Below are 17,057 nucleotides of genomic sequence, written 5' to 3'. Positions count from 1 at the left end.
GCCTCACCCCCATGGAGAAGCTGTCTACCTTGTTTCCGGATGCCAGCGAGCCCAGCTGTTTCCTCTGCCGGCGGTCCCGCCCCTTCTCTGAGCCCTGCTGCGCTGCTTCCTCTTCTGGCGGTCCCGCCCTTTCTCTGACGTCAGAGAAAGGGCGGGACCGCCTGAAGAGGAAGCAGCGCAGCACAGGGCTCTGAGAAGGGGCAGGACCGCTGGCAGAGGAAGCAGCTGGGTTGGCATCCGGAAACAAGGTAGACAGCTTCTCCATGGGGGAGGGGAGGGGAGGCTGTGGGGGTGCGAGCGATCCTTCAGGTGGGGGTGTGAGCGGTCCTTCGGGGTGGGAGTGCGAGTGCTCCTTCCGGGTGATGAATCGGGCGTCGGGGGGGGGAACTATGTAAAAAAAATTTTGTATAACACGCAAGGGTATGCGTGGTATGTAAAAACCACGTATAACGCGCGCATTATATGTGAGAAAATACGGTAGTTTGGTTTTTTTAATGTTTTAGTCTGAAAGACTGTGTTTTGTTTTTTTTACAGTGATATGTCTCTATATAAGTCTCTAGTAAGGCCTTAATGTAGTGTGAATAATTCTCAAGACCACACCTTCAAAAAATATAAACACGATGGAGTCTGTTCAGAGGGAAGCTGTTAAAATGGTCAGTGGTCTTCATCATAAAGCATATAGGGGCCCTTTTACTAAAGCGTGCTAACTGATTTAGCGCACGCTAAATTGATTAGCTTGCCTTAGTTAAAGGACCCCATAGAGACCTTCAATACGTATAGTTGGATGAAAGATGAGAGAGAAGAGACATGATTGAGACATTTAAATATCTCTGCAGCATAAATGCACAGGAGGCAGGTATCTTTCAACTGAAAGGAAGCTCTAGAACAGGGGGTCCAACCTGCGGCCCAGTGAAGTATTTTGTGCGGCCCCGGTCGAGGGCGATGCAGTGTTTTCCTCTGCTGCCCCTGGGTGTTTACCGCCTTACCAGCTACTTCCTCTGTCTTGCTGCAGTGTTTGCACGTTTGTGTGGCCCCAGAAGTGTTTTTTTCGGCCAGTGCGGCCCAGGGAAGCCAAAAAGGTTAGACACCCCTGCTATAGAACAAGGGGGCATAAGATGATTTTAAAAAGGGATTGATCATAATCAATTTGAGGAAATACTTTTATATGAAAAGAGTGGTAGATAAGTGAAACAATCTCCCAGTGGAGATGGTGAACACAAGTACAAGAAAGCATGGGACAAGCACGTGGGATCTATTAATAGAAGAGATAGTGGATGATATGGATGGGCAGATTGGGTGAGCCACATTACCTTAATCTACTGTCACTTTCTATGCTTCTCTTTGGGAAGAATGAGAGAATTGCCAGTTTATGGCTTTTGATGGTTTTCTACTCCAAATTATGTGTAAAAAAAAATCTGGGAAAAATTCAGTAAATCAGCTCAAATTCTAGATTACTAGAGATGTAAGCTGAAAATAAAATTAATTATTGCTATTTAAAATTAAAAAAATACGTACCTCTGGCCTTGTTAAAAGACATCTGTAGCTAGAAAATGCATGCTAGCAGAAATTTTTCATAATGTGGCACACTGAAAAAAACATTTTCACGTTGTACAAATTTAGTCCTCTTTTCTTATTGTTACAGACATTTGGATCATCACAAGCTCTGGGAATCAAATGAATTTGCTGTGTCCTGCTTCAAAATCATAATGTATTCCATACAGGTAGGTTTAATTCCTTGTAATACAGTATACATTATTAAATTGAATTAACATGTTTGAGTTTCTGCTTCATAAAAAATAAAAACAGACTTCTACATATAAAACATTAACTGTTAAATATAGTCTAAAGACAAGTATAACATGCAATACTATTTTTCTGATCATTATGACAGACATGTTTTTCAAAGCTTTCCAAGAAATTATGAGCTATCTTTCTAGTTATTTACAGTAGTTCCCATACTTACATCCTCCATAATAAAACTCTGTTTTGTGATCCCTGCCACCGTGTTGTGTGCCTCCATGCCGAATTCGATTTCCAGTGCGTGGGGGGACTTGCGGCGCGTGCAGCAATTTGAGCAGTGGTGGCAGTTTGATTCCTGCGCTGCTGCTGCCGGAATGCCTCTTCTCATCTCCGGACCAGCAAACGCAGCAGCCACAGGGCATTTGCTAGGCTGGCCCACTTCGATAATGCGAGGTGGGCCGGCCTACCAAAAGCCCGGAGGCTGCCCGAGCTAGTGGATGCTGGACAGGGGGAGCAGTGAAAGGAGAAGGGGTACTACTGGACAGGAGGATCAGGTAAGGGGTGCTGCTGGACAGGGGGGAGGTAAAAGGAAGGGAGATGGCCTACTGCTGGACAGGGGGAGCAGGGAAGAGTTGCTGCTGGACAGGGGGGTGGTAAAAGGAAGGGAGAAGGGCTGCTGCTGGACAGGGGGAGCAGGGAAGGGGTGCTGCTGGACACGGGGGAGGTAAAAGGAAGGGAGAAGGCCTACTGCTGGACAGGGAGATCAGGGAAGAGGTGCTGCTGGATAGGGGGGGAAGGTAAAATGAAGGGAGAAGGGCTGTTGCTGGACAGGGGGAGCAGGGAAGGGGTGTTGCTGGACATGGGGGAGGTAAAAGGAAGGGAGAAGGGCTACTGCTGGACAGGGGGAGTAGGCAAGGGGTGGTGGTGGACAGCCGAGGAAAGAGAGAGACAGAAAGAAAGAAAGAAAGAAAGACAGAAAGCGGCCAAGGAGAGAGAGAGACAGAAAGAAAGAAAGACAGACACACACATCTATTCTAGCACCCATTAATGTAACGGGCTTAAAGATTAGTGGCCACATAAAATACCTTATTCATTTTCTCATGTGAATATCAGGTATGTTTTACTCCTTTACTAGTTACTACTCCTTTCTTTTTGTTGCAATTATGAGCATAGCTATTTTTTTATCCTTTATATTTTTTTTAAGGAGGAGGTGTCATCAGCAACTCCTTAGATCTTTTCTTTCCCTTTTACTTTCTTGGTTATATTTTTCTTAAGTTTCTAATTTCTCTTGTCTGCTAGCAGGCCTGTAGCTTACAACAGGCCTTCTAATCCCAAAGTTCTTTTTTTATTTTTAGTCTATTGATTTTGTGGCATCTGTTTTTCTGACTATGGTGGAGAAGATGACCAGAGACTTGAAGAATGGTTAATAATGATCATAATAAAACCTGTAGGTATCTGGGTAAGAATTGTCATATGTCCTGTGCAGCTCCTATTCTTGGATGTTTCTAAGGGTCGATTGGGATTTGCGGGATGAGACTAAACTATGCAGAAAGATATCATCAAAGCATAAGAATCATTGTAATGCACTGGTCATTGGAAGTTAAGGGTTGTCAATGGAGATCGATTGCCATTTCAGAATTTGTGTCAAACTAGCCATCAGGCTCTGAGCTATAGAGCATGGAGCCAAGAAAAAAGCATATCAAGAAATAAGGATTATTGATAGTGATCATTGGCGCATAACTGAGAAAAACTTGATCACCACACCAACCTCTAGATGTCTGTACCCCTCATAAACTCACTGACTCTAAACACTAATATGGAATCCCTTAGGCTCTGGCTCACTAGCCTTTGGAAAGGACCTTAAGAAGCAAATAGATGCAGTTACTCTTCACATGAAGAGTGCCAAGTAGTGAGCGTTGTGGAATCCCTCAACTTCTGCCTACCTTATAACACTGAGTGGTTTAGCACCAGCATCAAGCTGTGACACCTCTCCCAAAACATGACTCTGAGTTACCATAAGAGATCTTTTATGGGTCAGAAAGAGGTTCTAAACAAGAATTTTCACATGACATTTCTATGGAATCCTTGCAGCCCTGGCTTAGTAGCCAAAAGTGAATCTATCCAATCATCTTCAATTCCTGTTACTATAACTCTGACTCAAGTATGAACTAGACATTATCGCTACTGGGAAGAAGGTGTGACCCTCTTGTGCTAATGCAGATTAGCAGTGTTTGTTTCGCTGCTGCAGAACTACAGCATTAAGAGTACAGTGGTACTACGGAATCCGAACGCCCCAGAACTCAAACGATTTGGAATCTGAACTTTTTTTTTCTTCATTTTTGCTCTGGAATCCGAACGCTGCTTTGGAATCCGAATTGCAAGCAGTGCTCAACCCAAAGCTTCCCCTCTGACGCAGCTTCTTGTTTCTGCCTGGGATGGAAGCTTTGGGCTGAACACCACTTGCATCTGCCGTTGCCGATCTTGCTGTCTTGCAGCTGTCATGCTGCCTCTGCTGCTGGGGATCCTGATCTTGCTCCCTCTGCTGCTGGGGATCCCGATCTTGCTGTTTCTGCCAAGTAGGCCCGGTCTTGCAGAGTTTGTGGGACCAAGGAACGGATTAATCCAGTTTCTATTCTTTTCAGTGGGAAAACTTGTCTTGGAACTCGAACGTTTTGGAATTTGAACGGGGTTCTGGAACGGATTAAATTCGGATTTCAAGGTACCCCTGTATATGCACATACTTTGAGCTCCTGGGGCTACATGACTGCAGGGTTGTGAGCAGTTGCTCTCTGCTTCAGGACCATAAGACCAGGATCTGTGTGTTGATTCTTTTTACTGTCGATGATGCTGTACCAGGAGTGTTTGTGTGTGTGTGTGTGTGTGTACCCTGCTCCAAGACCAAAACTGAGTGAAAGGGGAGGAGGAGGTTAGAGAGAAGAGTAAAAGGAGAACGTAAGATAATGGGAGATAAACGAGGGGAGAGAAAGGGAAAAAGGTAAAGGCAAGTATGTTAGAAGTTTTGCCATACATACCCACACGCCACTCTTGCCTCAAATGGCAGATACTGGAGAAAGAATAAATGGAAGAGTGAGAGGTGATGGATTTTTCTTACAGACTCTTTAAAACTCTGCCGCCTCTGTGCAGTTACCTACATCATGTTCCAGTGCAAAAGGTGAGACATTCTAGTCTTTGTAATTTTTGATGGAGCAAAAATTCGATCCACTTGTACCTGTTCTACTCCACTCAGGATTTTGTAGACTTCAATCATATCTCTCCCTCAGCCGTCTCTTTTCCAAGCTGAAGAACCCTAGCCGTTTTACTATGAGGAAATCACCCATAGCAATACCAAACCCCTCCCCCCACCACCCAAAGAAACCATCTGTGGCCAAAGCCTATAAAGTCCATCAGTTCAAAAAGGGCAGAGAGTACCTGCCAACCAAATATTCATCCTCCATATACATACACCTCAGTACCAAGATATGGCCATGAACTTGTCCCTACAGGAGGTTAACAACTCTTACTAACCCCCCTACCACTACGTATTGAGACTAATGAACAACCTACCCACTCCCTTACCCTTCCTACAATCCCCCCACACTTGAAACCCCCCTGAAATACTACTCCCTTTTTTTAGATCACTACAATAGCTGTGACAGCGGCCCATCGGTTTTTAGCATGAATTTTTGAGAATCTAGCCCTGAGTCTCACTATGCTACTTTTGTAATTCCTCCTATCACTACCATATCTTTATTAAAAAAAATGTCTTGTTCTCCCATTTTACTATATCGGTTATTTTTTATCTTCTGTTTTGCTTCCCTAACTACTTTTCCAGATATTTTTGTCTGTCTTCCTCTTTCTGCGATCTTTTGTAGTTATGAAAGATCACCTCTTTTTCCTTACCTTCTCAGATACTACTTTTGAGAACTAAAGTGGCCTTCTTTTCCTCTTACTTTTACTAACACAGGCATATCTTCAGCCTGCACACCTAATATCTGAGTCTTCAAAGTGATAAGAGACTTCTACCTTGACAGTCCTTCTCACATCCACTTGAGGGCCACTCTTCTCCTTAGATACTATAGCCAAACACACTTTGAAAGGATCTCCCTCCTGAAGATTTCTTGTCTCAAGTCCTCTCTGAAGTACTCAACTCCAGGTCATTTAAACTGATCCCTTCCTGAGCCCCACCCCTTTGGCTCGGTAGGGTTGTCTCATCAACCCTAAGGTGGCTTATTATTAGACTCCATGAACTGGCACCCCATGCTGTATTTTGGTATACTTGCAATATCAGTGAGGGAGTGTTCTTTACTTATCCCACTTGCTCACATGAAAGCGCCTGGTAAATTTTGAAATAAAGTAACCCGATAAAATTTGGAAATAAAACTATAACATGTTATTATCATCTATATATATAAAATCGGATGTATGTATGTATGTGCCGCGATCACGCAAAAACGGCTTGACCGATTTGAACGAAACTTGGTATGCAGATCCCTCACTACCTGGGATGATATGTTCTGGGGGTCTCGCGGCCCACCTGCACACGTGGGCGGAGCTACAAACAGATAATCGGATTTCACCCATTCATGTCAATGGAAAAAATGTAAAGAGCTGCCAACGCAAAAACGGCTTGCCCGATTTGAACGAAACTTGGTATGCGGATCCCTCACTACCCGGGATGATATGTTCTGGGGGTCTCGCGGCCCAACTGCACACGTGGGCGAAGCTACAAACATAACTTCAGATTTCACCCATTCAAGTCAATGGGAAAAATGTAAAAAGCTGTGGGACCGATTTGAACTAAACTTGGTATGCGGATCCCTCACTACCCGGGATGATATGTTCTGGGGGTCTCGCGGCCCACCTGCACACGTGGGCGGAGCTACAAACAGAACATCAGATTTCACCCATTCATGTCAATGGAAAAAATGTAAAAAGCTGCCAACGCAAAAACGGCTTGACCGATTTGAACGAACCTTGGTATGCAGATCCCTCACTACCTGGGGTGATATGTTCTGGGGGTCTCGCGGCCCACCTGCACACGTGGGCGGAGCTACAAACATAAAATCAGATTTCACCCATTCATGTCAATGGAAAAAATATAAAAAGCTGCCTTTCTCACAGTAATTCAAAAACGCTTGACCGATTTGAACGAAACTTGGTATGCAGATCAATCACTACCTGGGGTGATATGTTCTGGGAGTCTCTCGGCCCACCTGCACACGTGGGCGGAGCTACAAACAGAACATCAGATTTCACCCATTCATGTCAATGGAAAAACAGTAAAAAGCTGCCATTCTCACAGTGCTTCAAAAACGGCTTGACCGATTTGAACGAAACTTGGTATGCAGATCCCTTACTACCTGGGGTGATATGTTCTGGGGGTCTCGCGGCCCACCTGCACACGTGGGTGGAGCTACAAACAGAAAATCAGATTTCACCCATTCATGTCAATGGAAAAAATGTACTCAGCTGCCATTCTCACAGTAAATAATAAACGGCTTGACCGATTTGATCGAAACTTGATATGCAGATCCTTCACTACCTGGGGTGATATGTTCTGGGGGTCTCTTCACCCAAGAATTTATATGTTCTTGCTCCTGGAGGTGAAACTAAAAATGTTGTTTATAATCAAGTTTTGTGTTTGTTGTATTGTATTCATTTTGTCAAATATTTCGCATTATAATTTGATTATTGTACTTTTTATAAAGCTGTAAAAATATAATTTCATTCACCACTATAAAGTATCTTTATTTGAATCCATTTACTGTGTTATTGCTATAATTAAATACCCGTGCAACGCCGGGTCATCAGCTAGTCCACTATAATAAAAGCCTTTAGCACACATGCGCACTTCAATCTCTGTGCGTCCGTGCTTCCATGCCCGCGCATGCCCAGTAGAAGGAGCCAGCAGCGGTTTCCCCATCGCCTTCCCTCAGCGGCACTGGCTCCTTCTACTGCGCATACGTTAGCACGGAGTTGACCACCACAGTGGCAACCCCACCTTCACTCCGTCTAACAGGACCAAGGAGAGCACAAAAATAACATTGAAGCAGGCATACCGATGCTCAGCATCCGGACTGTGGTTGGCGGTTGTTCAGGCTGGGGACGGGGATTAGCAGGAGGCAAAAGGAGTGATTTAAGGGTAGGTGGGAGAAGGGGGTTAGAGCTGAAGCATCTCAGCGCATGAGAAAGACAGACACACAGAAAGACGGGGCAAGGAGAGAGACAGAAAGAAAGACAGACAGACAAGGGACAGGGAGAGAGACAGAAAGACAGGGGACAGAGAGAGAGAGAGACGGAAAGAAAGACAGACACACACAGAGAAACAGGGGGCAGGGAGAGAGACAGAAAGAAAGAAAGACAGACAGCGAGCAGGGAGAGAGACAGAAAGAAAGACAGACAGCGGGCAGGGAGATAGTTGGAAAGAAAGACAAATAGACAGGGAGACAGACAGACAGGAGGCCAGGGAGGGAGACAGAAAGAAAGACAGCCAGACAGCGAGCAGGGAGAAAGACAGAGTGGGCAGGGAAACAGACAGACAGGGAGCCAGGGAGAGAGACAGAAAGAAAGAAAGACGGACAAACGGGGCCAGGGAGCGAGACAGAAAGAAAGAAAAAAAGTTAGATGGGGGCAGGGAGACAGAAAGAAAAAAAAGATAGATGGGGCAGGGAGAGAGAGAAAAAGAAAGAAAGAAAGAAAAAAGATAGATGGGGCAGGGAGAGAGACAGAAAGAAAGACAGACAGACATATATTCTAGCACCCGTTAATGTAACGTGCTTAAACACTAGTCAGTAATAATCTGAGGAGGAAGAATAATGAATTTTCAGATTGTCAAATGTGTATAAACTGTGCAGGTTTAAGGTGTCTCATTTTGTATTTGGTGTTTTGTTGTTTTTTTTAGGCTCAGTACTCACACCATGTAATCCAGCTGATTCTTGGACATTTAGATGCACACAAGAAAGACTCCCCTCGCCTTCGAGCAGGCATTGTGCAAGTTCTGTTGGAGGCAGTTGCCATTGCTGCTAAAGGATCTATAGGTAATCCTATATTATCTGACTATATGTTGCTCTTCAAAGAAGAATAATGAATATGGACCTCTTAGAGTCCATGCTCTCTAGAATTATTTTCTTTATAAAATAATTTATCTGATGAGGACAGCTGCTGTGAAGACTGGGCTAGAACTGAGAGTCATGGAGCTAAATATGGAAATAATGTTGCAACAATAAAGAAAAAAGGAAAATATTAAAATTTGCAGATTATACATTTTACAGTTTTACTTATGCAATGAAAGAGCTGGTTTATATTTATTCATATTGTGAGAGGGAAAGCCCTTCAAAACAAGCCCGAGTTAAAGGAAGCTTTCAAGTTCCATTTCACGGGGCTCTTCCTGAACCTCAGGGAAACTTGTGAGTAGGGAGAGTCTGTTTCCCTGGGTAACAAGGCAATATGTTATGGCCAGAAATAACTCAGCTATCATGAAAAAATCAACAATATATGCAATAACACTTTCAATTTTAATTGATGCTGAAATGTCCAATGGTATAATATAAGAACAGCATAGGCTAAAAACTAATTCAAACTGAAGGAAAAAACCTCAGACAAGGGCCCTCCTACCTCCACTGAAGTGGTTTCCTAAAGGTGGTTGAGTGGTCACCTCATTGGCAAAAGAACTTCAATGAAAATAAAAGCTTTATGCTGTACTTTGCTAGCGAAAACAAAAAAAATAGAAGAAAAACTTTTCCACTTATCTTCCGGTACCAATCAGCAGAGGATAAGTGGAAAAGTTTTTCTTTTATCTTTTTTGTTTTCGCTAGCAAAGTACAGCATAAAGCTTTTTTATTTTCATTGAAGGTTTTTTGCCAATGAGGTGACCGCTCGACTACCTTTAGTAAACCACTTTGGTGGAAGTGGGAGGACCTTTGTCTGAGGCTTTTTCCTTCACTTTGAATTAGTTTTTAGCTTATGGGAGTGGCCTAAGACTCTGATTGGTCACTCCTATGAACTCCAAAAGGAAACCCGTTTAGCATGATGCAGGTTCTACAGTAAGCATTAGCAATAAATTTAAGAGAGAAATCATGTTTTTTATACCCTGATTTAGGAATAAAGTTCATTGCTGTTATGGTACGCTCCAAAATAACTGATTGTTATTGTTTCAGCTCTTCATGCATAGAATATTTTATCTGGGCTTCCAAAACGTTCTTTTTAAGTATTGTCATGTCTTATGCAAAATTTTGAGCGTGGGAACCATTCTATATTTTTGGCTTTGTTTTTAAATTTCTTTGTTATGGTTTCACTTTTCAAAATGAAGTGCTAGAGTAGTAGTGAGGGGTTTTGTATCTATACTTGTAATTAATATTGTCTAGCAATTCCACCATCACCATTATCATATGCACTAGGTCCTATAAACCAGTAAGAATTAGATCTGAAGTTGTTTCCCTTCTGGTTGGTTCCTGGACCAGCTGTTCTATGAAGGAGACCTTATGGCATCTAAAAGCTTTACCTCCTTAGCATGTTCCGTTGAGAAATTTCACTAATAAATATTGAAGTAATCAATATCTACTTTTATTTTATTATCAAATAGTTTGGCCTTCCTCATTTCTGTTGATTTTAAGGTGGCCAAATGAATAGAGTAGATCAGTGTTTTTCAACCTTTTTACACCCGTGGACCGGCAGAAATAAAAGAATTATATTGTGGACCGGCAAACTACTAGGACTAAAATTTAAAAACCCCGTTTCCGCCCCATCTCCGCGAGCTCGGTCACCTCAGTAACTATAGAAAAATAGACAAATACAGTGCAAAATATAAACAGCAGATATAAATTCTCAAAACTGACACATTTTGATCCCTAAATTGAAAATAAAATCATTTTTCCTACCTTTTCTGTCTGGTGATTTCATGTCTCTGGTTGCGTTTCCTTCTGTCTGTGTATCCTTGCTTTCATTTCTTTCTTTCTGCACTCAGGCCCAAGAATTGTCCCTTTTTATTCCTTCCCTCTTTCCTTTCTATGTCCTTAGTGCCCCCGGTGCCTCCTTCCCATGTCTTTAGTGCCCCCAGTGCCTCCTTCCTGTGTCTTTAGTGCCCCCAGTGCCTCCTTCCCATGTCCTTAGTGCCCCTTCCTGTCTTTAGTGCCCCCAGTGCCTCCTTCCCATGTCTTTAGTGCCCCCAGTGCCTCCTTCCCATGTCCTTAGTGCCCCCAGTGCATCCTTCCCATGTCTCTCTCACTGCCTTCCACACTTTGTCCCACCCCCAACCCGAAGCCAGCCTGCCTGCCTGTCTATCTCTCTCCCTCCCTCCCTGGCCAAAGCCAGCCTGCTTGCCTGCCTACCACCTTCCCTCCCTGCCCCGCAAAAAAAAAAAAGCCTCCCTCCTTCCTTTCCCCTGCTCTTACCGCCCTGCTGCTACTGCTAAAGCCGACAGGAAGTCTTCTTTCCGACGTCAATTCTGACGTCGGAGAGGACATTCTGGGCCAGCCAATCGCTGCCTGGTTGGCCCAGAACGTCCTCTCCAACGTTAGAATTGACGTCGGAAAGAAGACTTCCTGTCGGCTTTAGCAGTAGCAGCAGGGCGGTAAGAGAAGGGGACCCGGGGAAAGGAAGGAGGGAGGGACAGGAAATGATCGCCTGTCCCGTTGTCCCCGAGCACAACGGGACAGGAGGTTTGAAAACGGACCTATGGTCATTTTAATCTTGCCGGCTCTGCGTGGACCGGCAGAAATTTCTTGCGGACCGACACCGGTCCTCAGACCTGCGGTTGAAGAACAGTGGAGTAGATGACAGCACTTAGCCATGAGGATGCTTGGGTGCTTAAGTAAAGAAATGACCAGGAGAAAAGAAAATGCTAGTGCCTCTCTATAAGTCTCCAGTGAGACAAATTTAAATTATTCTGTGCAGTTTTATAGATGCTTCTTCCAAAAGGATATGGAGTTGATCCAAAGGATTCCTTCTAAAGTTGTAAATAGTTAGAACATTTATAAGAACAGAATCTAAATGTATATACAAGGTCTGACAATTAAGTTTCCAAACTTGCCTTCATGTGCTTACGTTAACAGCACTGTACAAACAACTCAGTAAGGTTTCATAACCTTGGTATATCAGTGTCTCACAGCTATGTTTGTGTCGACGGGTGGTGGTGTCTTGCTGAGTGACATTCATTATTGTTGTTGCTTGTTTTTTTATGCCATCACATAAATGTTGGAGCTTGAATTAGAGCAGCAAACATTAAATTTCTTGTTAAACTTGGCAAAAGTGGAAGTGAAATCAGGGACATGTTGGTCCAAGTTTAAGGAGATAATGCCATAAAGAAACTTCAGTATACAAGTGGATTAAACAGAAAGCGTCACTGCTGAAGAAAGTTCAGGGCGGCCAGTAACGAGCAGAACTGACAAAAACGTTGAAAAAAATTGTTTAATTGTGTGTCAAAATCGTCAGCTGACTGTGAGAAGCATAGCAGACCAAGTAAATATCGATAAATAGGAAAACCTTAACTGAAAATCTTGGCATGAGAAAGATGTGTAAAAATAATTTGTTACTATAGTATACAGTGTTCCCCCAGTTATTCGCAGTCGGCGGTTCGCGGTCCCGGTCATTCGCAGTATTTTCCGACTGCGAACTGCCAACCAGGAGAGGACAGTTGGAGAGGCAGGAGAGAGCAGCCGGAGCGCCAGCGAGTGAAGGAAATCACTCGCTGTAGGCTCCGACCGCCTCTTCCTGCACTATAGTCGGGCCTTACCAATCAGGAGCTGTGTGTCAAATCAGCTCCTGATTGGTAAGGCCCGACTTTAGTGCAGGAAGAGGAGGTCAGAGTCTACAGCGAGTGATTTCCTTCACTCGCCGGCGTTCCGGCTGCTCTTTCCTGTCTCTCCCGCTGCCCTCTCCAGTCTCCCCCATGAAAAACCTTATTTGTGGTTTATCAAGATTCGCGGGGGTTCCTGGAACGGAACCTCCGCAAATATCGGGGGAGTACTGTATTGTTCATTTACCCCCCCTTTTTTTTTTTTTTCAAAAACTGCAATAGCGGTTTTTAACACAGGCTGGCACGCTGAATGCTCTGTGCTGCTCCCGTTGCTCATAGGAACTCAGAGTGTCAGGAGCAGCGCAGAGCATTCAGCGTTCTGGCCTTCGCTAAAAACCGCTATCGTGGTTTTGTAAAAGGACGGGGTTAAAGAATACTTGTATATTCTATATCTTTGCATCTAAGGGAACATTTAAATGTTCTATAGATTTTGCTGTTTGTTTCCTTTGTTAGAATTTATTTACCACCTTTCTGAAGAAATTCATACAGGAAGAATAATCCAGATGCAGTACAAATACTCTAGAGTTCACATTATATATTGTAATCATGGCCCTGTCTCGTTTATAGGTCACTTTGTCCTTCAGGCAAGTAAAGTGGCTTTTGAAAGGTGTTGGTAGCATTACTAGAATCCAAAATTTTTTTCAGATATACTACAAAGCTGTCAAGCTCTTCAAAAGTAGACCATAATTAAATCTGAGATTGTTTTATTGCAGGCCCCACAGTTCTTGAGGTATTTAATACCTTACTAAAACACTTGCGCTTAAGTGTGGACTTTGAATTGGGTGACAGGCGTGGTTCTGCTGAAAGTATCAATTTCACCATAAGCTCTAAAGAGAGTGATGAGAGAATTGTCCAGAATGCCATCATCCAAACTATTGGTAAGTGAACTTTTATTTGATATAAACGCTACGTGTGTGTGTGTGTGTGTATGTATATATATATATATAAACCTTGGTTTGGGAGCATATCAAAGCAAATTACCTCATAAGAAATAATGAAAACTCAGACGATTCGTTCCACAACCCAAAAACTTTAATAGAAAATAGTATACTATAGTACATTTAGAACAGTCACTACAGTCCTGCGTCAGAGAGAGAAGAACCATCAGCTCGATTGTGATACGTGCACACAGTGCGTACTTGTATTGCAAGTTGTGATGACGTCCCACGTGTATACATGCTCATATTGCAAGACATTGCTCGTTTATCAAGTTAAAATTTAATAAAACGTCTTTATTAAATTTTAACTTGATAAACGAGCAATGTCTTGCAATATGAGCATGTATACACGTGGGACGTCATCACAACTGAGTCAAAGAAGCTGCGAGGTCTTGCAATACAAGTACGCACACCAAGTTACAAGTACGCACACCAAGTTACAACTCGCACACCAAGTTACTCGCAATCCAAGATTTTACTGGTGTGTGTATATATATATATATATATGTATTTGCATTTATCCCATTTCATGTATATGAAATGGGATAAATGCAAATACAACAGGACCCACAACAAAATTGGACTAGCTTATGGGCCTTTTTTATGAAAATACTTTAAAATGTGAGCTTAATGTGGGAATTTCCCATATGCTAAGCTCAGATTTGTAATATTGATATTTAGGACTTTTTTTTGTTTTGCAGATCCTATTCTAATTTTTCCATTAGTACAAAAAAAAAAAAATGCTGACACACTTACTGCTTCCTATTTAGGAGGCAATAAGTATGCCTGCATTAAGTTTGCATTGTCCTGTTATCATGTACTAATATTAGCATTCTAACTGGATAATATGACATGTCCCCTTACAAAAATATTATAAAAAAATTAAATAACACAGATTAGCTTTGCAAACTGGCATCTTACTGCAGAAAGCTTTAATGTATTTTGTGGTAAGATTTTTTACACGCTAAGAGGCAAATTCTATAAATAGTGTACCGATTGAAGGCAGCGGTAGGTATCCTATTGCCGTCTAACCAGCCAATCAGAAAGCACATTTAAAAAACAAACATACACCCCAAGGAGGGTCTCCTATATTGTAGGCGTTTTTGCGAGCCTAGGGAGTTGCGTAGGGCCACTTAAGCTTACCTAAGGCTGGTCATGGTTTTGCCCAGAAGTGGCCTTAGATGAGCTAAGGTGGCCCTTGGTGTCTCCCAAGGGCTGCGATAGGTGCCTGAAATGCATTTTGCTGGCCTACATTTCAAATAGACGTGGTTGCTGAGCCGATTGTAGCAAGGGAATCTCCCTGCTGCGATCAGTTTAGCGGCCATGGCAAGAAACCCATCCCCCCTGCAAAGATGACACCCCCTCCATGGGAGTGGCCTAAGAGTTCTGGCTAATCGGAGTCATAGGCCACTCCCAGTACATCCCAGAATGCACTGGGAGAGAAGCCTAAGATTCCAGTTGGCCCAGGTACCTATGGGAGGGGCCTTAAGCGCCTGAGCAAATCAGGGCCTTAGGCATCTCCCTGGTGCATCCTACAATGCATGGGGAAGGGGAAAGCCTGCCATTCTGTGGAGGCGGCCAATGAAAAAAAGGTACTGGTGGGGTCCGGAAGGGGTTAGGATTGGGGTATTCCTGCAGGGGGGGTTTCCGGCAGGAGGGAGTAGGCATCTCTCCTGCCGATGATCTTAGTGGAGGTTGGTGGGTTTTCCTCAAGAGGGACTGGACATCTCTCCTGCCGGGGAATGTCTCGTGATGGGAGGGGGGGGTTCCAGTAGGAGGAACTGGGCATCCCTCCTGCCGGGAAATGTCTTGAGGGGAGTGGGGTTTCCAGCAGGAGTGACCGGGCATCCCTCCTGTCAGGGAATGTCCCGGGGAGGTGGGGTAGGAGGGTGGTGCACTAAACTGATCGCTAGAGGGAGATTCCCTTGCCGTGATCAGATTCCCGGGGAGGTGGGATATGAGGGTGTTGCACTAAACTGATTGTGACAGGGAGATTCCCTTGCTGTGATCAGGTCAGCAGCAATACGATTCTCTAACCGATACCTGTGACATGGACATCGGTTAGAGAATCGTGGTGCTTAGGCACAGATTGATGCGATTCTATATAGTTTGCCCGTGTGTGACTCTCGAAAGCCATTTAGGTGGCTTCTAAAACTGGGCATCCTATACAGAATCCGGCCCTAAGTGTGCATTAGGTCTTAACACCCTTTAGTAAAAGGAACTCTTTTTTTTTTTTTTTTTTACTTGCTTCAAAAGCCAGAACCTTCTTCCTCAGGTCAGAACAATATGAGCATAATATGACAATATCAGAATATATATGTGAAACATAAAATTATTCCAAAGGCAATCTCAATGGGAAAGATAGGGATGGGATTGGCATGTGAAAAACAGGGAATAATGGATGGGGTGATCAGAAGTAACAAAGAGGTATAATTTGATAGGAAACCCCAGATTGTTGTTCATTCCTTTCTTGTTGATAATGAACAATTTAAGATTTATCTTCTTAACTTCAACAATCTCACATTCCTGGATTGTTTTAAAATTTCTTCTTAGTAGTCTGGCCATTGTCAAAATAAAGATCTGTTTTGATATTATTGAAAATTGGATTTCCAAGCAACAACTTAAACTGAGACGTCATCACGTAGCACAGTACCGGGTAAAGCTTTGGATTCTTGCCCAGAAATAACGAAGAAGAAAAAAAATGTAAATTGAATCAGGTTGGGCAGACTGGATGGACCCTTCGGGTCTTTATCTGCCGTCATCTACTATGTTCCTATGTACTGATTTCATCCTGAAAAATGTTCATCCACAAAGGTGACACTTTTGTTTGTATTGTGATGTCTGATGTGGTGCCTATGAGTTGATTCTTATCTTTAGCCCCCCTTTTCGCATGTTCTGCATTGAGTAAAATACACTCTGAGAGTTAAATGAAATATAATGCCTCTACCTCCATAAATCTTCAAGAGATGGCAGCACGGACACGATAACCAGGTTCACTTGTTCTTTGAAATTGCGACCTTCACTTCTGGCAGTTTTGCTATTGCTTGTGAAATGGAAGCATGTTGTAAGCACTCATTGCAATTTAAGCAACATGCTATAGAAAAATGTGTATTCTATTCAGTTCTATTCAAGTGTTCATGTCCCACTTATTATCACATTGGATTCAAAGTGGGTTACCAAAAAGTAGTTATCAAACCCCGACCTTAGAATTACAGGGTTCTAAGTGACAATTTTCAGTATTTTTAACTCCGATGACTTCCGGGTTCTATCTGACATGTAGATCTTACAACACTCACGAGGATTTATTGCAACTTAACCATTCCTTCATTTCATAAGAAATTACATGGTTCTATGTACAGAAATTAGTCTATGCATGAGATTACAAGGTTCTAACTGCGAGAATGACTTTCGGTACAGTTAAAACCATGTAATTCTAAGGTCACGAAATGCAGTTTAACAGTAAATATATTAAGCTCTAAAATTTTTATAGAATATGTATTCTTTAAAAGTTTACAAAAAAGTATATATTAGTAAATTGGCTGTGTTCTAATCTAATTCACTACAGGTGCATACCTGTATCACAAACA

The 17,057-nt window shown here is 43.0% G+C and overlaps 1 protein-coding gene across 2 annotated transcripts in view; it reads left to right on the top strand.

Annotated features, from left to right (window-relative positions):
* The window catches only part of EFR3A (EFR3 homolog A), a 325,895-nt gene that overhangs the window by 210,113 nt on the left and 98,725 nt on the right, over positions 1 to 17,057 (top strand). For both annotated transcript variants that reach the window (XM_033933620.1, XM_033933619.1), the window contains exons 9-11: positions 1,643 to 1,721; positions 8,642 to 8,777; positions 13,246 to 13,410. In XM_033933620.1, coding sequence (XP_033789511.1) covers positions 1,643 to 1,721; positions 8,642 to 8,777; positions 13,246 to 13,410 — 380 coding nt within the window. The remainder of the gene's footprint in view (positions 1 to 1,642; positions 1,722 to 8,641; positions 8,778 to 13,245; positions 13,411 to 17,057) is intronic.

Source organism: Geotrypetes seraphini, chromosome 2 (genome assembly GCF_902459505.1).
Source record: "Geotrypetes seraphini chromosome 2, aGeoSer1.1, whole genome shotgun sequence".
In the NCBI taxonomy this organism is placed as follows: domain Eukaryota; kingdom Metazoa; phylum Chordata; class Amphibia; order Gymnophiona; family Dermophiidae; genus Geotrypetes; species Geotrypetes seraphini.
The sequence above is the reverse complement of the archived record's forward strand: the minus strand, read 5'-3'. Positions and strand labels throughout refer to the sequence as shown.